Consider the following 18,994-nt stretch of genomic DNA (forward strand, 5'->3'; position numbering starts at 1 on the left):
CAGGTCTTCCAGACTGATGCTAACAAAACAAGATCTTTCCCACAGAATGAGGTTCTTCTCCTGCCAAAACATTATACTAATCCTTGTAAACAACATTCGTAACCTCCTCCTGCTGCAAGCGTTAGCAGGGCCCTGCTTGTTTAGTTCATAGAGTGGCATGTAGGTTCAGGTGTAAAGCTGTCCTTCTGAAATGTGTTTGAAATAGAGACAGCAGCTGCTCCCGTCTTATTATTGCATCCCATTCTCTCTCATTACAGGTTCACAGCGGTGCACCTGGGATCCCAATTGGACCATGGCAGGGCTCGGCTGTACCAGACAGAGGCACGGGAGCACCAGGAGACAGATCCTAATCCATGTTAACAGGCGCCAAAGCCTAAATTGAAAGAGTAATGGGCTTCTCAGAGTGAGGATTAACTTCAGTGCAAGATTCAACATCAATTCATCAAGTGCAATTTTCTGTTATTAGCCTTGCTTTTAAAAGCAGCTGGTAAGTAAATGCGGTTTCATTTTTAGCTCTGCCCTAACTCCTCATTTTGACAACAGCCTTGCTTTCTCTTCTAATACTAGGCAAAATCTGTGATTTTCATACAGTCGTTTATAAAATCTGTTATAGGAACGAGCACTGTCAGTTTTGACACTTCAATATATTTCAAGCAGTGTTTGTTTAAAGATTAGAAAATCTGTCCTAGCGCTATTTGAAAGGTACTGTATGCTCCTGGACAATCCTGAACAAATTCGGGCATCAAATTTCAAATTTTCAAATGTATTTATTTAACCAGGATAGAACCCTTGAGATGTATACAGCATATATCTCATATACAAGGGGGCCCTGGCAAGATAAACAATGTTATAAAATCAATAAATCATTCAGGACAAAACAGTTCAAACAATCAAAAACAATAATACAAATAAAAGTAATATAATAGTTAATATTTACAGGATCTGCATCTACATACTACTACAGATTTCTACATATGAAAAATACCTACCGAGCACAGTTCTGCTGTGGATCAAAGGTACCGGGATACTCTAGATCGCAAAGAGATAAGTAACGATTTACCAGGAAAAGTCCATATTAAATGGTTAGATCAAACATGTACAGTCATAACAAGACTATGGCCTCCTCCTCCTAGTATTGTATCAAAAGACACATCATTGTTTCCTGCTCATACATATTATATGAATAATATTTCATAGTTTTGGTGGCACCTTTTTTTTTAATGCTAGTGTGCTCAAATATTTTTGCACAATTTTTATTAGCTTTACCACAGCACTCCCGATGAACTGAAGATCATTAGGCATGCTTACTGCTATATCCAACTGGAAGGCTTATGTTATTATAGGCCAGACTACATTTAACCCTTTCAACCCTTATCTTAGTGCAGTATGTTAACATATGCCGAGGAAATCACGCTGAAACCTCACAGGACTTCTAAGTCCCAGTCTGAGGAAGTGTATCAATAAATATTTAAAGAAATGTGTTTATTCTCAGGTATACTCAATAAAGGAGCTCCTTCTTTAATCATTAACTTAATTTCGACAAAAATAATCCAGGACTGAAAGGGTTATCTTGATTACGGGTGGCATCATAGAACTGACTGGCCCTTGTATGTACAGTAACAAAAACATGCACAGCAGGGCAATGCAACAAGAAAGAAAGAAAATGGCATGGTGGTCTGCTGGTGCTTGCTGCTGAATTAAATAGCCTAACAGTGCAAACTTTTTCATATCCATGAACGAGCAACATTTGAATCACCCTGTACTTTAATACTAACAATAGCAACTATCAAAACCCCTTTTACTTTGTACTGTATTAAATACAATTTGGCTTCTGCTCCCGACTACAAAAAAACACACGACTCGAGCAGTAATAGACATGGAGCTTGTTGGAAGTAATAGCAAGCTTCTGTTCTGAAGTACGCTATTTGTGCCTCAATCAATGAAATGGTTTAAAAACATGATATAGTCTAGTCTGCTGCAAGAATTCATTATCTAACTCAGGGTGGAGCAATGGGTAATGTTTGTACTTGTTAAAGGCATGTTACCCTGGGACAGGTGCTTTTGTATTTGAAGAGCTGAGGGTTCAATATCCCATCCAGGATTGAATCAAACCTTAATTGAGGTCCTGGTTTCTGATTGTACAGCAAGACCTGCGTCTGGAGTACTTGAGTCAACTGACAAAATCACTGTTTTGAATGATTGCCTTACAAGTTGCTACAGTCTATCTGGCGGGGTTACTGGCAGAGAATTGCACGGCACCACAGTACAGTGCCAGGACTTTTATATTCGACAGAGACTCCCATTAACATGAAACATGGTTTAAGCACAAAGCTTTTATAGCTCTTGTTTTAACAGGTACAACCTACACAGTTAATGAGCTGTTAAGATTACATGCACATTTTAAACCTCCAAGAATCTCCAAAACCATTATGGCAGCTTGGTACAGCCAGGACACGATCCTGTGCTCCCCTGACTGAATGACACCCTGCACACCAATCGGCTGTGCCTTCACCAGGTGAGCCACTCTGGGATCCCCTGAGAGCCAGCTTTTAGATCCTTGCATGCAAAGTAGATAGTTATCTATTATCAAAGTCTTGCATATTCTCAGTGATAAGTTTATCCCTGCTTCAGACTTGAAATGAAAGCAATTAATGAGATGGGGACTTTGAACACGCATCATGACAGGAAGTGGTACACATGCAAATCAGATGGAATCTTCCTGTCCTTGATTTTAACAGCCACCGTTCAACTTTTCATTTCTAAGTTTGGATTGTCTCTGATAGTAAAATGCCCTAGAGCTGCTCTGCTCCATGCTGGTCTTCGGGTGTTACAGTCCCCCTCCCATGCTCTCTGTACTGTCTTTAACTCCATGTCATTCCCCTGTCTCATGGATCCAGTATAGGAGAGTGGCACAGCATGGGTTAACTGGAAATGCTGTCCAGCTAAATGGGTGACTCTAATTGATGCGTGTTGTCAGACGGTCACCCAAAAGCCGAATGCATAATAAAACAAAAAAGATACAAGACACCACACAATGCTGGAAAACCCTACTGCCCGTCCCCTCTCTAAACACTTTGACAAGCAGTTATAATGCAAAAAGGTACTCCCCAAAACAAGAACAAATAAGGAAGGTTGCCAAAATACAGCAATTCCATATTTGGGAGAAGAAAAAAGGATTCCAATGGACATATCCTTTCTCTCTATCTGGAATAATTCTGTAAATTGAAGAAAATTCAATGCATTTCACCATGCACTTTTTATAGCATGCAGGGTTTCAGTGAGTTCAGGATTAGATTAATGATGGGATTTAGGATTAAATGACATAGTCAAAACAAAGTGATATTGAAATATTTTAATGAGTGTTTTTTATTGAAAGAGGTGTGTATTGTGTAGCTTTTTCTTTTTAAATAATTGTAATAATATGCACTGATTATACTTTACACTGGTATACGAATAGAGAAATAAATAACTGAAGCTTTCACTTTAATAGGTAGACCGGGGTGTACAGTATGTGTGTGTTTTATCCTCATTACATTTAGAAAAGGAATACAGTACAATTACCAATACAACATTGATTCCAGGAAGGGGCAACTGGCTCTACATTCCTTATTATCTTATTCAGAACCTAATCAAGCTGCACAGAGATAAAAAAAAATCCCTTTGTTTTCAAATGAGTCCCTGACAAAGTGACACCAAAGCATCAGGTGACGGCAGTCAATTTTACAAAAGGTTGCTTCATGTTGCCACAGGGACAAGAGCTAGTTTTCCGCTTGAGTGATCCTTAAAAAGTTAGAGCGGCAAAGACAGTAGCACCCCATTTCTAGTTTCTCGTCTCACATTGACATTGATCATTTCCATTACTCGCTGAACTGGAGTCTGGAGGGTGTCAGCCGGACCGCAATCCCAGCCTCTGCCTTTTGATGTCAAGCAGGCTGCTCTTTGTTTAATGAGGAAATGCAATCGCTGCCTTCTTGTGTGGAAGGACCTCATTTTTCTATGGAGCAGCAAGCATTAGAGCTGAGATGTTTGTGTTCAGATCGAAACAGCCCCCGGGGGTCATGGATAGGTCTGTGAGTGTGTGTGTCATGTTTGTCTTTTGAATTCAGCTGCACGCTCGACTGAACATTATTTCCCGGAGTCCAGGGTGACACATTATCAGATGTGCCTTGACTTTATGTATTGTCTCTCCCGTCTTGATCAAATTTGAAAAGATATCACCAGGTTCTCTACCTCTGAGGTGCAACACACACAACAAATATGTACTCCTTGGTCTATCAATGTAAAAGTAATTCTGGTTCGTTAGTAAGTCGTAAAGTGATTTATTTAAGGGATAACAGCATTTAGTGTACACATTTTCTTTATCCGAGAAGGAGTCAAGGTTTTATACTAGTGATGGAGGCAGTTGTCTTTCAGTGCACAAATGCATCCTACTCTTTTTTAAGGTCCTCGACTCTGAACCTTCAAAGGACTTCATCCAGTGCCAGTCTGTGTGCTGTGCTGTGAATGGGGGCCTTTGTGACGTTAGCTTGATAAAACTATGTCCTGTTATCGTCACAGTCACAAAGTGTGGATTTTTTTTTTTTACTTACAGCTAAAACTCAATTGGCTTAATTTCAAAGCAAACTCAGGAATATTAATAATACTGTAATAGAATAGCTGACTACTGAATAAGGCCCTCCTGTGGTGACAGCGTCCTAAATGCAATACTTAAAATTAATGGTACACTATATAAAATTAAATCTAAATGAACTGTTCATCAAAGGAACTGAGCATTTGTTGTTGCTATGGCACCACTATCATTTTTATTTAATCCAGACCACAGCCCTTTACTTGTTCGAGGGGTTATAGGTTGGTAGGAACCGGTCTCTGGTACTTTTTAACTGTAGAACATTTATATTTTGAGTTATATAGAAATTAGATAAACTGTGAGATTTTTATTTTTTAGTTCCTTATTTCTTCTCATAAGACAAAAATGGGAATCGAACACATTTATCCAAATAATAATTATCATTGAATAATTGCAAAGACATTTAAAAAACAACCAGTGGGCGTCATTAGATTTGCTCTTTGTTTGAGTTAATCGTCTTTACACTGATTCATGAATCATTGCGTCCTTTCAATTTCTCGTACTTCTCTAAGATGTTACATTTAATTACACACCAGCGCTCTGAAGTGTGAACTGGCAGTCTTGCACGCCTTTGTATTAGGTTCACAGCTAACTTTGAGCATGAATCTGTTATTCATCAAAGTAGAAATGTCATGTTTTATTTCAAAGTACTAACTCCGCGAATGTGATATCATGGCAACACATAATTAAAAGCACTCAGGTAGAAGAACAGAACAGAACAGATTTCACTCATGATGATTTCTTTCCTTACTTAAGAAGAATCACAATATATAGGCTATTTGTAGAAGAACTTCCATAAATTAGAGCTATATGAATCAAATCTTATCATTTTGTTCTCAGGTTCTGAAACCAGTTTCTTAAACGAATGATAAGGCTTCAAAACCCATTTTAAACAGATCTTTTTTCAAGTACTATGCTTTAGATTAAGACACTTGCACTGCTGCTTCCTGTTACAATCTCACTTCCTGTGCTGAAGGTCAATAAAGTCTCATATTGGAAGTAATAAGGTACTGTACCAAGAAGCAGTAGCTTCCCTTATTTATAGTGTACTTGTAAAATTTAAGTAAAAACGTGCTGTTCTTTTCGCTTCAAAATAGCTAGAATATTGGAAAGTATATACAGTAATAATATCTTGTTTTGGTTTTGGTTTAGCAGTCAGTGACTGACCTCTACCCTCTTACAATCAGCCACACACATATCTCGATGCACCTTTGAAAAACACAATCAATGCTTACATTTGCTAACGAAATAGCCTTCCGGGCTACCTTATAATTATAACTCTCAACGAGCACTTGAGAACTAGGATGTAGTTTAAAGACCCACTTAGCTGAAATAATTGTTTAGTATTAGGATGACAAATTTACCATTAGCATGTATAATCCTCCGTCCGTTTTAATAGCGGCAGGAAATCATTTCATTTCATATTTATTGGGTTGTTTATGTCAGTTCGGATGCGTTCGCATTTCCAATTCATTTAAAATTCATAACGCTGCTGGGATTGGCTCTGGTAAAGCAGCACGCACCTGTTAGTTTACTGGTACCCTTTTGTTTTTCAACAGCGTAATCTGGTCCCATTCATCAAAAAAGCCTGATTGCTTCTCAACATGAACTGTGGCTCTGTCTTACAGATTAGCTCTTAGAAGGCTGGTACGGTATATTTAAGCTTTTAAGGGCCCGGTAAGGAGTGTTGATTGGAAGTTTCTGAAAAACCTGCCACGCTTACAGCAGGACAGCAAGTATGTCATTGAGTGATCAAAGTCTTGCAAGCAAGTGGCTTAAACCACACAGAACTTGTTTGGTACAATATGGAAACCCTCAGAGAAGAATTAATGATGCCTAATCAGAGAAATATCTGGTTAATCTTATTACAATCACAGCCTATAAGAACCTTCAAACTAATTCTTCTTGGTTTTACAAGTGGTACAATTGTCAAGAAAGGCACAATTGCCAATTATAAAGGTTTCTCAGACCCCCATTAGAGCTAAGCTTTAACTTGTAGCCTGCAAAAAAGGATTCACAATATAAAAACATGTACCATTATGCTTTAACTATGATAAGCCTATCAATATTGTAAAAAGTGTAAAGCTATCAATATTGTAAATACAAATAAACTTTAAATACAAATAAACTATAAAGCACAGTTAAACATCACGATTTTTGCGTATTATGGCTACATTTCTGCTGACTTCATTCAGTAAATTAATCCTGTGCAAAATTTCACCCTGAAATAAAAAAGAATCACAGCAATAGTGAAATATCATTTTTTGTTGTGACTAATTTCGATAAACAGTTGCATAGCCACTTTGTAGGTCGTGTTGAGCTGAAATAATCACTGTTTATAGGAAAATGATTAAACAGACCAACTTTGTTTGCACGGACTGATAGCCATGGGTTTAATCAAACATTAATTTCACAAGCAAACCATCCAGATTTCTGATGCGGTTCACTTCTGAGAATCACCACCTTCTCAAAAAGTGTGGCAAAGGATGGGGAGTTTAAACTGCTCCCTACTCCCTGTGTTATTTTCAATTAAAACAATTAAAAAAAACAAAAAGAAAATACTTGTTTTGATCTGCTCAGCATCTTCCTGCACTTTCACTTCAAAGGCAGATCAATACTAGGGTTCAGTAACCTGACGTACACAGAGGTCAAAGATTAGCTGTCTCTTCAGTTTGTATTTACTGAACTACATTAGTTTATAAGTGCTGTGAAAGAAGAGCATGATGAGGTAAGAGCACAATACATTGTTTTAATGCCTGTAGGATTCACTTTTAAAATGCTGATAACCATGTACAGCTATGACCAAAAGTTTTGCACCACCTTATAGAATTAACTCATTTTGCTTCATAAAGTCGAATGAAACCTGCTGAATAATGTTACGTTAACATATTGAATTACGTACTGCTTTGTAGTTTTCCATATACTTAACAAAAAACTGACAAAACATTTTAAAAAGTGACGAAATCTAACATTAAATACTGTACTAATATTATGGCTTCCGGTAGACTTATGTGACTTTTTCTAGTTTCTTTGATTACATGATGTTAAATAAAAGATCTAAATTATGTTCATATAGGTTTTTTTTCTTTAAATAACGCCTCAAACCTAAAATTCTAGATGTTGCAAATCTTTTGTCCAAAGCTGTATTGCTATATAAAGCCTTTGTAGGTGTGACATTAATAATGAAATGATCAAGTATACTTAATTCAATAAGATACCATATTATATGTCATAAACAGTAGCACATACATTACTAAAGTAGCATTTAGTAGAAACCCATTTTTATTACATATTTAAGAAGATTGTTTATTTATAATCCCATGTCAAAATTGTAAAATGGTATCTGAAAACAACACAATTTTAAAAATCTTCCATTTTAATTTTGGTTTTGCTTTCTGACTTATAACAAGATGTTGTTTATAACCTCCTGCTGCTGTATGTTGTAGCACCTGTAATCAACGTGGAGTGCACGGAAGGCTAAATAACCTATGGAAGAATGCAGTAAACAGAAGAGGAATTATATAGTGTAAAATGTAATACTGTACTGCAACTTTAGTTTAATTATCTGAGCTGTTTATTTTGTTCGGTTCTTTTTTGTTCCTTTAAAATAAAGTGCTTTGACACATATGCTTTTAGCTTTAAAGTATGCTGCAATGTTATCCAGTATTTCAAGTGCTGCAATTGTATTTCCTTTTTCACAGGTTGCTGGTAATTGCAGTCAGTGTGCTGCATTTAGCTTTCAGTATTGACCTAAAAGCCTCACATGGAAGTTTTTCCACACCTGGATTTCCAAACCCCTATCCCAATAATATCAAGCGGATATGGAACATTACAGTTCCTGTGGGGAACAGGATTAAGCTTTACTTCACAAACTTCAATCTAGAACCTTCCTACCTGTGTGAATATGACTACGTTCAGGTAACTTTTCTTCTTAAGTCTCAACCCTAGTTAAGGGAAAATATATCCTTAAGTGCTGTTAGTGTATAAAGATAAGTATGTATTCATATTTTTATGATTTTAACTTTAAGAACACTGAGGTGCTTTCATTAATGTGTCTACGTGCTTGTGTCTGTATATTTGATTTCAAGTAAATAAAACAAACACAACTTTTCAGATTCTCACGGGAGGGAATGAAACGGCACGGTTTTGTGGAGAGAATGGTATAGACACTGAGGAGGCCCCCGGGGTTACTGCAATCTACTCAACAGACAACACCATGACAGTCATTTTCAGATCTGACTATTCCAACGAGAAGAGGTTTACCGGCTTTACAGCTTTCTTTGCATCCGAAGGTAGACACTTCAACCTTGTTTATGTGGTTTGTAAAGCGCACTGTGCTATTGCAGAACAGAAAACCTTAATACAATTTCAAAAGCGTTTATCCACCAGCCTCTTATCAACTCCTTTTCTATTCTGGCTCAATCATTATTATAAGTTTCCAATTTCTCTTTGACAAGCATTTATAATAAAACGTGGGGATATTATAGTGGAGACTGAAGACAAAACACTACTGTTAAGTTAATTGAAATTAAGGAAGTGTGAAAATGCTTGTGGGCTAGTAACTGGATGGCTCTAATCAGTCGAGTCAGACAGATTACAACAGAAAATTGATTTCTCTGCGTTCTTCCATTTCCTACCTCCCTGCTTGCATTGATGACAGGTTTAAGCTCCGCACTTCCTACGCTTTGCAGTTTCACCGCCTCTGCCTAATCATATAGACAGGCTCCTTTCCATGGGTGATTCGTATATATGTGCATAGCGGTAAACAAAGCAAAATCCTTCAGCCCGTGCTAGCAAAAGGGTTTGTTAGAATGGGCTTAACGTTGTTCTCTAAATTGGTATATAGTAGTCACATACACTATATATATATATATATATATATATATATTATTTATTTCTTAGCAGACGCCCTTATCTAGAGCGACTTACAATTGTTACAAGATATCACATTATTTTTACATACAATTACCCATTTATACAGTTGGGTTTTTACTGGAGCAATCTAGGTAAAGTACCTTGCTCAAGGGTACAGCAGCAGTGTCCCCCACCGGGGATTGAACCCACGACCCTCCGGTCAAGAGTACAGAGCCCTAACCACTACTCCACACTGCTGCCCTGCTCATTACAATATGAGTGAATTGACTGTAGCCAAAAAAAAAATAATCATAATAGTAATTAATGGTAGCGCTGCATAAGGTGTAAAATAATGCAATGTTGGTATAATTACTGTATGTGGCCTCAGTTAGTGGCTCCTTGTACTTTTCCCAGAGTGCCCTTGGACCCTTTGACATTCTTCCTGTTTCCTGTTATGAATGACATGGTTGGAACCCAGTTGCTAAGACCCTTTGCCACTAAGTGAAACCCAGACCCTAGCCTTGAGAACCACTGGTATAGTCCCTTCAACCTATTCAATGTGTTCTTTGAGCCTGTTATATTAACCTTTCTAGTACTGAAAATGAGGTGCTATGCCATAACATTCATTATTATCCTTGTTTAACTAAATGTAAAATAGGACAAGAAGCCACGTTTGACTTTATTTCTGGCTTCAAACGATAACAACAATGCCATGAAAGATGTTTCTGGTCTGATATCTTTCCTAATGTCACTTGATTTCTAGGAATTATTTTGGCTTATCACTGCAAGTAGAGTTTAACTCATTCTTGACTGATGCAACCCCCCCAAAAAAATAAACCAATTTTGAGGCAATGTCCAGTTACAAAACAACGATTGGCAGATTGAATTTTAGAGCTGTCCACGGGAACGCGCAGGCGTGGGTTGATCCGCAGTTCTTAAAAGCTGTCCTCCCGGCTTACCATAATTAGCAGTGAAGGGTTCAGACAATTAACCTGTCATTGTCAACCCGGATTTACAGTGCCTGAGAGAAGGGCGTACTGTCTGTCACTCCCAGATCCGTGAGTGACAAAGCTGTCAGAAAGAATTACATGAGCTGCCAGTGCAATAATGATGATGATGATGATGATGATGCTTTTACACCTGCTGCTGCTGAGACGTTGCTTCTAAGTAAAAGGCCAGCCTGCCAGCCCTCAGTTCTCCTCTACACTTCTAACGAGCACCCAGAAGCATTACCTCCCACTAATCTACCCCCTCGAGGGCTTTGTCTGTGTGCTGTGGGTTACACAAGGCATTCTGTATACTCCAGATACAGGCACCGCAGCAAGCCTACAGCAAGTCTGCTCACTCGCACCTGACAAGGCTGCACATCTGTTGAGATCGCAGTGACTACATGGCCCACCAATAAACAGCTCCACAAGTTTCATTTATTTTAGTCCGTAAACTGTTTTACAGCTTGTACTGACTTGCTGCTTTTTATGGTTTATAACAGTGGTTCATGAAATGTTTAATCATTGTTCCTGTTTTCCCAGATATTGATGAATGTGCAATCACAGAGGATGGAGAGCCTCTCTGTGACCATAATTGCCACAATTACGTGGGGGGCTATTACTGCACCTGCAGAATGGGGTACTTTCTCCATTCCAACACGAGGACATGCACTGGTAAGGGGCTGTACTACATCAGACTGCTTTTTTGCATTACCCCGTGCCTTCACAAGTATTCAATTAGGAGATTGTATTATTAGTAAATCTGGCTTTGTGCAGTAGGTGGTGCATACAGTAAACCAGACAGAAACAACTATATAATTCATTCAATCATTTTAGTTTATAACATGTTTTTGGTGTGGTTTACTCCATTCAAGCATGGCGCTCTGCATATAAAGATTAAACGACCTTGGCAGGCGGTTTAATTGCACCAATCAAAAAACTCCAGAAGAATTCAATTGACTTTCCTGTCCCCAAAGCACATCCTCGTATGGTTCATTTAGCCAGGTTTGTCAAAGATTTAAAAGATGATGTTGAATAATGCGTCTGCCCTGGTGCTAGCCTGGCTGAGGCTCATGGGAGGTACCCATGTCCAAGTATCTCTGACATGCATCATGAGTTCAACTAAATTACTTTGGGTGCCCGGGGGAATAAGATGTCAAGGCAAAGATAATTGATACCTTGCTTTCATACATAGCAGTAACAGCACCTGGTTACTTCCATAGATAATTCATCATTGTTAACACAACAGACTCTTTTTTTTTTTTAATTGTTGTAATTATTTACAAGAAAATGTTCTGATGCATAAACACTATATAGTTCTATGGATATATAAGTTTAAAATAGTTATGCTGAAATAATAATAATAATAATAATAATAATAATAATAATAATAATAATAATAATAATAATAATAATAATAATAATAATAATAATAATGAAAAACTAGTTACTAAATTAGTTGTTAGGTTTCCTTTACAATTTAGAAGACATCAAAGCAGGATAACAGCCAGAAATCATATTTAACCTTTGGGGAAAACAAATATTATTAATTAAAATAATACCTTTTTTAATTCTAATAATTGTTGTTGATAGATGGTCTAATAACCTAGTGGAATGTACATGAATTGGTGTCCTTTCATAGGAAGTCTAAAGGAACTCAATATGAAAACATTTATTAGTTCATATGTAATTCCAAAGTTACCTTAACATAGTTTACTTTCAAAATATAAGTATACTGCATCAATAAAAAATGGTTTTACCGTCTGAAATGTATGACTTTTCAATAATTTGGATTATACTCCCAGCCCAATTCACATTCACATTGTGTTCCATTCTGTTCCAAAGTCAAACACAAACAATTCAATAAGTCTGAGCTGATGACCTAGCGCCAGTCAAAGTACCCAATACACCCCTGTGGGACAACTAGCATTAAACTACATCAGTTCTTATTACTGAAGGGTTTGTTCTGCCTGTTGAGTGCTGCACAGTAAATGATGAATGTCTTGCCTGGTGCGGTGTCTGTTGAGAGACCATAACACTTTTACTGTGACTGAACAACAATGCAATGCTAATCCTGCAGAAGATGACAGAACCCTAACTTCTCTATCAGCTCTGCAGTTGATTTTAACGTCTCAGTCTGAAAGGGAAGTTTCTTTCAATGTCAGATCTGTCTTATAATGGTCCTTGCTGTCCAGTTAATATGAGGCATGCCCAACATACACCATACATCATCACTGACACTGCCTCATAACATTTTCTGTTGCTTTCAGCGATCCAAGCAGTGTCACGCGATTTAATATGTATCTATTTATTTATCTATTTATTTTCCTCTAGTCAACTGCAGTGGGCAGGTATTCACCGGACGATCTGGAGAGCTGATGAGTCCGGAGTTTCCCTCTTCCTACCCCAAGCTTTCCAGCTGTGACTACCACATTAGGGTGGAGGAGGGCTTCAGCATCGTACTGGAGTTCGTGCATTCCTTTGATGTAGAAACTCATCCAGACGTAAAATGTCCTTACGACGTTTTGAAGGTTAGCAGATTTGTGGTTAAAGCATAAATAGCTTCAGATGTCATTTAAATTGCCTTTAATCCCCCCCACTCCCGCTATTGTATCAACCTTTACCTGGCTTTGAGCTTGTCTGAAGAATCCTAGGTGCCGGGACTAACTGTCTTGCTCATTCCATTTAAATAATGAGTGTAGTTACCATAGCATCAAAAGCAGGTAAGTACTTCCACTGTTTGTTTTCAAACACATTTTCCCTTGACAAAGCTATGTTAAACATACCGAAACATTTGGAAGTTGGCTCTTTTGAGCAAAAACTATATATATATATATATATATATATATATATATATATATATATATATATATATATATTAGAAAGGAGGTATAACTGCAGTGTACAAAAATGTACATATATATAGTTTGATATATATGTAGCATAGGTAGGGCTGGCAGGTAGAATACATCAGACAAGCTCAAAGCAATCTAAGGGAGAAAAATATTAATAACTCAATATGGGAACAATGAATCCAAAAAACACTTTGGATAACTGCAAGCGCAATAGCAATAGAACTGTTACAATGACCTTTGAATCTACTGACACTTCGCAGGGTGATCGTTTAGAAGCATTCTCTGTCACAGAGCACACAATGCACCCTTTCATGCATCTAATTGTATGTTATGCTGTATTTACAAGGCTTTGTGGCATTATGTGATGCAACCTTTATTTGACCCTTTTCCTGTTGCTGTGTTTGCTATCCATTAACAGAGCAGGGGCTGAATATGGCAGGGCTTGAAATCGATGGATGGTACACGGTGACTCTAGTGGTGTCAGGCCAGTCATTTTCTACAACTGCTGGGAGTAATGCATGGACTGTAATTTAGAAACATATTATTTTAGAACAAGCAGATTTGAAATCAGTTTGTTTGTTTCATTATTATAAAAGGTGCAATTAGGAGGACACATATGTAGGTCCATGCAATACTGACTGTAAGTGACACAACTGTAATAATTTTTAGGGCTCACAAGTTCACCAATATATATAAAAAAATTATGGTCCATGCAGTAAATGTGGTTATTCTCTTTTGAAGATTAAAGCACAGAAAAAGGAGTATGGGCCGTTGTGTGGAACATCACTGCCGTCGAAAATGGAGACAGGAAGCAATGAGGTGGATGTTACTTTTACAACTGACTCCTCAGGGACCAACACTGGATGGAAAATCATGTACACAACCACAGGTACTTCTCTAAACAATAGAGTCTGTGTCACTGGATTTGAACATACCCAAATGCAATGCATGATAGTGGAATAGGAATTTGTATTTTGGTGAGTTACTATCACTTTGCATATTAAAGGGATTTATATGGAAGGAAAATGATTGCAATTCGTTTTGTTTTTTCTTAGCTGCATTAGTACATATCTTTACCTCCACAGAACCACAGCATGCTAATCTTCCCTATCATTCCCCACAGCTATGCCTTGTCCTGATCCTGTAGCGCCTCCCCATGGTCAAATCTCCCCGTCCAACACAAGATTCATCTTCAAAGATCGCATTAGGCTAACTTGTGAGCTTGGATACGAGTTACTGCAGGTAAACATTTATCTTGTTTTTCCTGATTACTTTTACAGTACCAAGAGCCAGTTTCCAATACAAATTAATAAAAGTACATTAGTGAAAGCATCACAGACATAAACAAAGTAAAGGGAAAGGTACAGGAAGATAAACATACAATGAAATGTAATCTCCTATTTTAACGATCTAAACATCTATCACAGTCCTCTTTCCATTGTTTTTTATTTATTCCCCTTACCTATGAACGCAATGTCTTGCTATCAGTCTTCTCAGTGGTATGAGCATGAAGCTTATGTTTACTCTAGGGGAATGTAGGACTGTCATCGTACGAAGCAGTTTGCAAGAAAGATGGAACCTGGGACAAACCGATGGCCAGATGCAGCTGTGAGTGACACCGTTTTTATTTATTTTTATTTATTCAATACAAACAGTAAAAATCAATGCAAATACATTAAGTACAAAGCTAGGATATGGATTCTAAACATTGTGGATGCGTGTGTCATGCAGAATCATACAAATCAGATGGAGTGAAAACCCTGAAATAGCAATTTAGACAGCAGCTAACAACAGATATAGGCTAAAGAGCATTGAAAGCAAGAGAGAACAAGCGGGTCTTGAGAGTTGATTTGAAGCGAGCGACTGTGGGAGCTGCACGCACTAAAGCTGGGAGAGAGTTCCAGAGAGTCGGGGCCATGAAGCTAAAAGAGCGCTCCCCGAGTGTGGTGCACTTTTGCTTGGGTATCACTAGGGCTTCTAGTTTTCATCATTTTTATAGTTTGATCACGTGATGTGCCTTTAAACACATTTTGAGCTGATTCGCTTTCTTAATCAAACACTAATTACCAAAGGAAGCTGTTTCTTTTTACCATCATATCTTGATTAACTGTAGAGTTATCTGCCATTCAGTTAAGGCTTAACAACTATTAATTAAGGTGTAAAGGGAGGGAGAGAGATGGAAAATAAAAAAATGAAGAAGCCCTAGGTATGACAAGCAAGCCAGAGTCAGAGGACCTCAGCTTGCGAGCAAGGACATAGCGGGTCAGCAGGTTGGAGTGATACTCTGGACCTGTGTACTCTGGACATGAGAATACTCATATAAAGATCTCGGTTTTGTTTCAGTGGTCGACTGCACACGTCCAGATAGCATCTTCAATGGCACACTTGACTTCACCACCACGACCTACCAGTCTGTTGCACATTATGGCTGTAATGGCCCTTTCTATGTCATGAAAGGGAATGGAGACGGTAAGGACAGCGGTGTAGATGCTTAAAAACAACTTAACTCAGCACAGCCACATGCAGAAACCAAGATTTAAAAATAAACGTTTCCTTACAAGCTCCTTTTTGTCTTGCTGTTGATAATATGAGTTATACACTTGCAGGAAAGTACACGTGTGCCCAAGATGGCTACTGGAGGGACTCAGAGGGAAGCAATGCATTGCCGCAGTGTGAACCATGTGAGTAATCCATTCTGTTTTGTATCATCCAAACTGCAAGGTGTCCCACAATTGGTGTCTATTACCACATTTACTCCATAGTCTCTTGTGATCTCTCAACAAACAGACCTTGTTAAATGTATCTTGGCATTTCCATCAAGCAGTTGTAGTTGTAGGGATGCAAGCTTCTTCCTCCTTTAGTAGTGGTTTGCCACTGTAAACTTCTTGAGGTATCAAAATGACAAGGCTGCTTTGAAAGCAAGGTTTTTGGGTAACTAACCTCCTTAAATACATTGGTTAATAAATCAACCAAATTAAAGGAAAATATCCAAGGGTGAACTTACTTGAATATTTGTCTATGATGCAGTTGCATTCCTTCTTACTATTTTATTTGCAACACCTTCCAGTAGTTGAAACTTTAGGTTTCTTTTCCCCCCAGCTTGTGGGTCTCCAACAGTTAGATCACTGGGACGAATTATTGGGGGACAACAGGCGCTGGAGAAACAGTTCCCGTGGCAAGTCCTGATGGAGGTGGGGGGAGATTTTAAAGGAGGAGCCACACTCCTTTACGACAACTGGGTCCTGACTGCCGCGCACGTGCTACACAACCACGGAGACGCCGCCAACGTGAGGGTGAAAATGGGAACCATTCACAGGGGGGACAGTAACGCTGTACTGGGTGTGACTGAGAAAATCTTCATTCACAAAGACTACAAGGACGACAATATCAACTACGATAACGATATTGCGTTGATCAAGCTGGAACACAGAGTGCCCATCAGTGAAAAAATCATGCCTATCTGCTTGCCAGGTAAAGAAGACAGGTTTGTTGTCAAACCTGAAGAGTATGGCATAGTGTCTGGATGGGGTGTGACACGAGCTTCAGGTTTAGGACGGGGTTCTCTTTCACTAAAGTATGTGGACTTGCCAGTGGTTGACTTTGAAACATGCAAAGCTGCCTATCAAGGTAAAGTGTCAGAGAATGGGCAGCCTCTTATTGTCACCAACAACATGATATGTGCCGGATTCAAGGCTGGCAAAAAAGATGCCTGCTCTGGCGACAGTGGTGGCCCTTTTGTTTTTTATGACCAGGAAAGAAGCAACTGGTTCCTTGGAGGCATAGTCTCCTGGGGATTAGAGTGTGCAAAGGCTGGGCAGTATGGGTTATACACCAAAGTGACCAATTACCTCCCATGGATTGAGGATATTATTTCAAAGAACCGTTAAATTTGAATCATCTTGTATATAACACTAGTGTCTTCTAATAGGAATTATATATCCAGATACGTTTTTAATCTGGAGGGGAACATTGATCAATGAATGCAGTAAGTAAAATGCTAAATAAATACAAATACATTAATCATAAAAATCGTATTCAAAATTTGAATTATTTTCAACTGCAACATTAATTGAATTAGGCTCCTCTCTATATTATAGAATGGGTGTTTTCAAAAAACTTTACTTTGCGCTTCTTTTAAAGTCGATTATTAGAGAGCTGTAAAACAGAAATTCTCAATGAAACAGGATTTAATCTCAGAGTAAGGTGTAAATTAAAGTTTGGTGAATAGGGTCCTGTACTACTGCTAAAAAGTACTCTGAAACATGTAACCTTTCAGATTTTTAGCAAGACAAAAAAATTGCTTTTTCATACATGTTTCATATATATCCTTTCCTGCATGTTGTGGCCAGACCTGTCTTTCTCTAACTGAGATAAGCTTCAGACATATTCCTCAAAGCCTCATCCACAACCATGCTGTTACTGGCTCACGCTTCACTGGTGTGGAATAACCCAGAGTGATTCGCTCAATACAACAATTAGGCAGAGTAATACTAATGCTTTATTACACATCAAAATCAGCATGCAATACGAAAAAGGCACTTTATGCATAATTACCAATTTTGGGGGTGACATGGTGTGCAGTCCTCATTTCTCTGGTCCAACAAATAAACTCTATACCAGCTTTTTTATACCCAACCAGTGGCACACTGTTTGTACCACATAATGCTTTGTTGAATCGAAAGAAGTGTTTTATATGTTGCAGAATGGTAAATACAAAGTGTCAGTTTTGACCCTTCAAAGAATAGGGGTCTCCTGACCCTTGACGAAGGGCTTAAGCTCATTCATTTTGTTGGCTAATAAAATGGCTCTATCCACCCATTCTGTATCGCTTTTTATTCCCAGAAACTTAATTATTTGCACTACCTAAATAGTAGTTCCAATCAGAGAAACATTACAAACAGCAAGTGCATTGTAGTACCCTGTGTTATTAGCTGATCTAGATCAGGCCATTGCACAGCCCAGATCTTATCCTGGTTAATACAGTTTAACACACAGCTTAGAAACTCTGTATAACACCTCTATTGCTGTGTTGTATCTCTTTGTACTCAGGGACTGATAATGAACTCAAATATTGCTTGCTGTCTACTTCCCTAGCTTCATATGTGTTTAATCTATCACTGTTGAAGAATACATCAGTGCAGAGTAAACACACAAACACCTGAGTCATTGAAACAGACAGGTGACAGATTGGAACATCTGCTGAAAGCAGACTTGAATAAAACAACTTACTCAACCATATCTGGAAAAAATAAAATACACTTTTCTATTTTAATTACACCGTCCAGTACTGCCAGTATTGTCTATCTCAATGCATTAGGATATAAAACATGGGGCATGCTCACATTATAGCTGTCAGAGGAGAATGAGGGACAGTTCCCCCTTAAGAATCTTGAGTCCTAGTTATTTAGTTGAACACCCTGAACAATTCCTTTTCCTTAAGCAGGACAACTAAGCCTTGAAATTACACCTTAATATATAGTAGTAGGCAATCTTGATCTTACTGCATTGGGATCTAGGCATTCCCAGCAATTTGATTTAGAACAATACTTCAGGGTACAGAGCACTTTGTTATATTCGTGTAGGCTCTAATTGATGTATGATTACCGGTTGTATAAGCGAAATGCCGCTTTTTGTAAATATTACCTCTTTTCAAGCCTTTAGTGGAGCATTGG

At 38.2% G+C, this 18,994-nt stretch overlaps 1 protein-coding gene across 1 annotated transcript; it reads left to right on the forward strand.

Moving 5' to 3' along the window:
• Positions 1-7,251: 7,251 nt before the first annotated feature.
• LOC117432094 (mannan-binding lectin serine protease 2-like) lies at positions 7,252-18,140 on the forward strand. The gene is made up of 11 exons (XM_034053553.3): positions 7,252-7,355; positions 8,329-8,545; positions 8,742-8,919; positions 11,011-11,142; positions 12,802-12,998; positions 14,064-14,211; positions 14,446-14,564; positions 14,852-14,930; positions 15,666-15,791; positions 15,929-16,003; positions 16,422-18,140. Exons 1-11 carry the CDS (start codon positions 7,348-7,350, stop codon positions 17,207-17,209), a joined length of 2,067 nt encoding a protein of 688 aa, XP_033909444.3. The 5' UTR covers positions 7,252-7,347; the 3' UTR covers positions 17,210-18,140.
• Positions 18,141-18,994: the final 854 nt, after the last annotated feature.

This window comes from Acipenser ruthenus, chromosome 27 (assembly GCF_902713425.1).
Source record: "Acipenser ruthenus chromosome 27, fAciRut3.2 maternal haplotype, whole genome shotgun sequence".
In the NCBI taxonomy this organism is placed as follows: Eukaryota; Metazoa; Chordata; class Actinopteri; order Acipenseriformes; family Acipenseridae; genus Acipenser; species Acipenser ruthenus.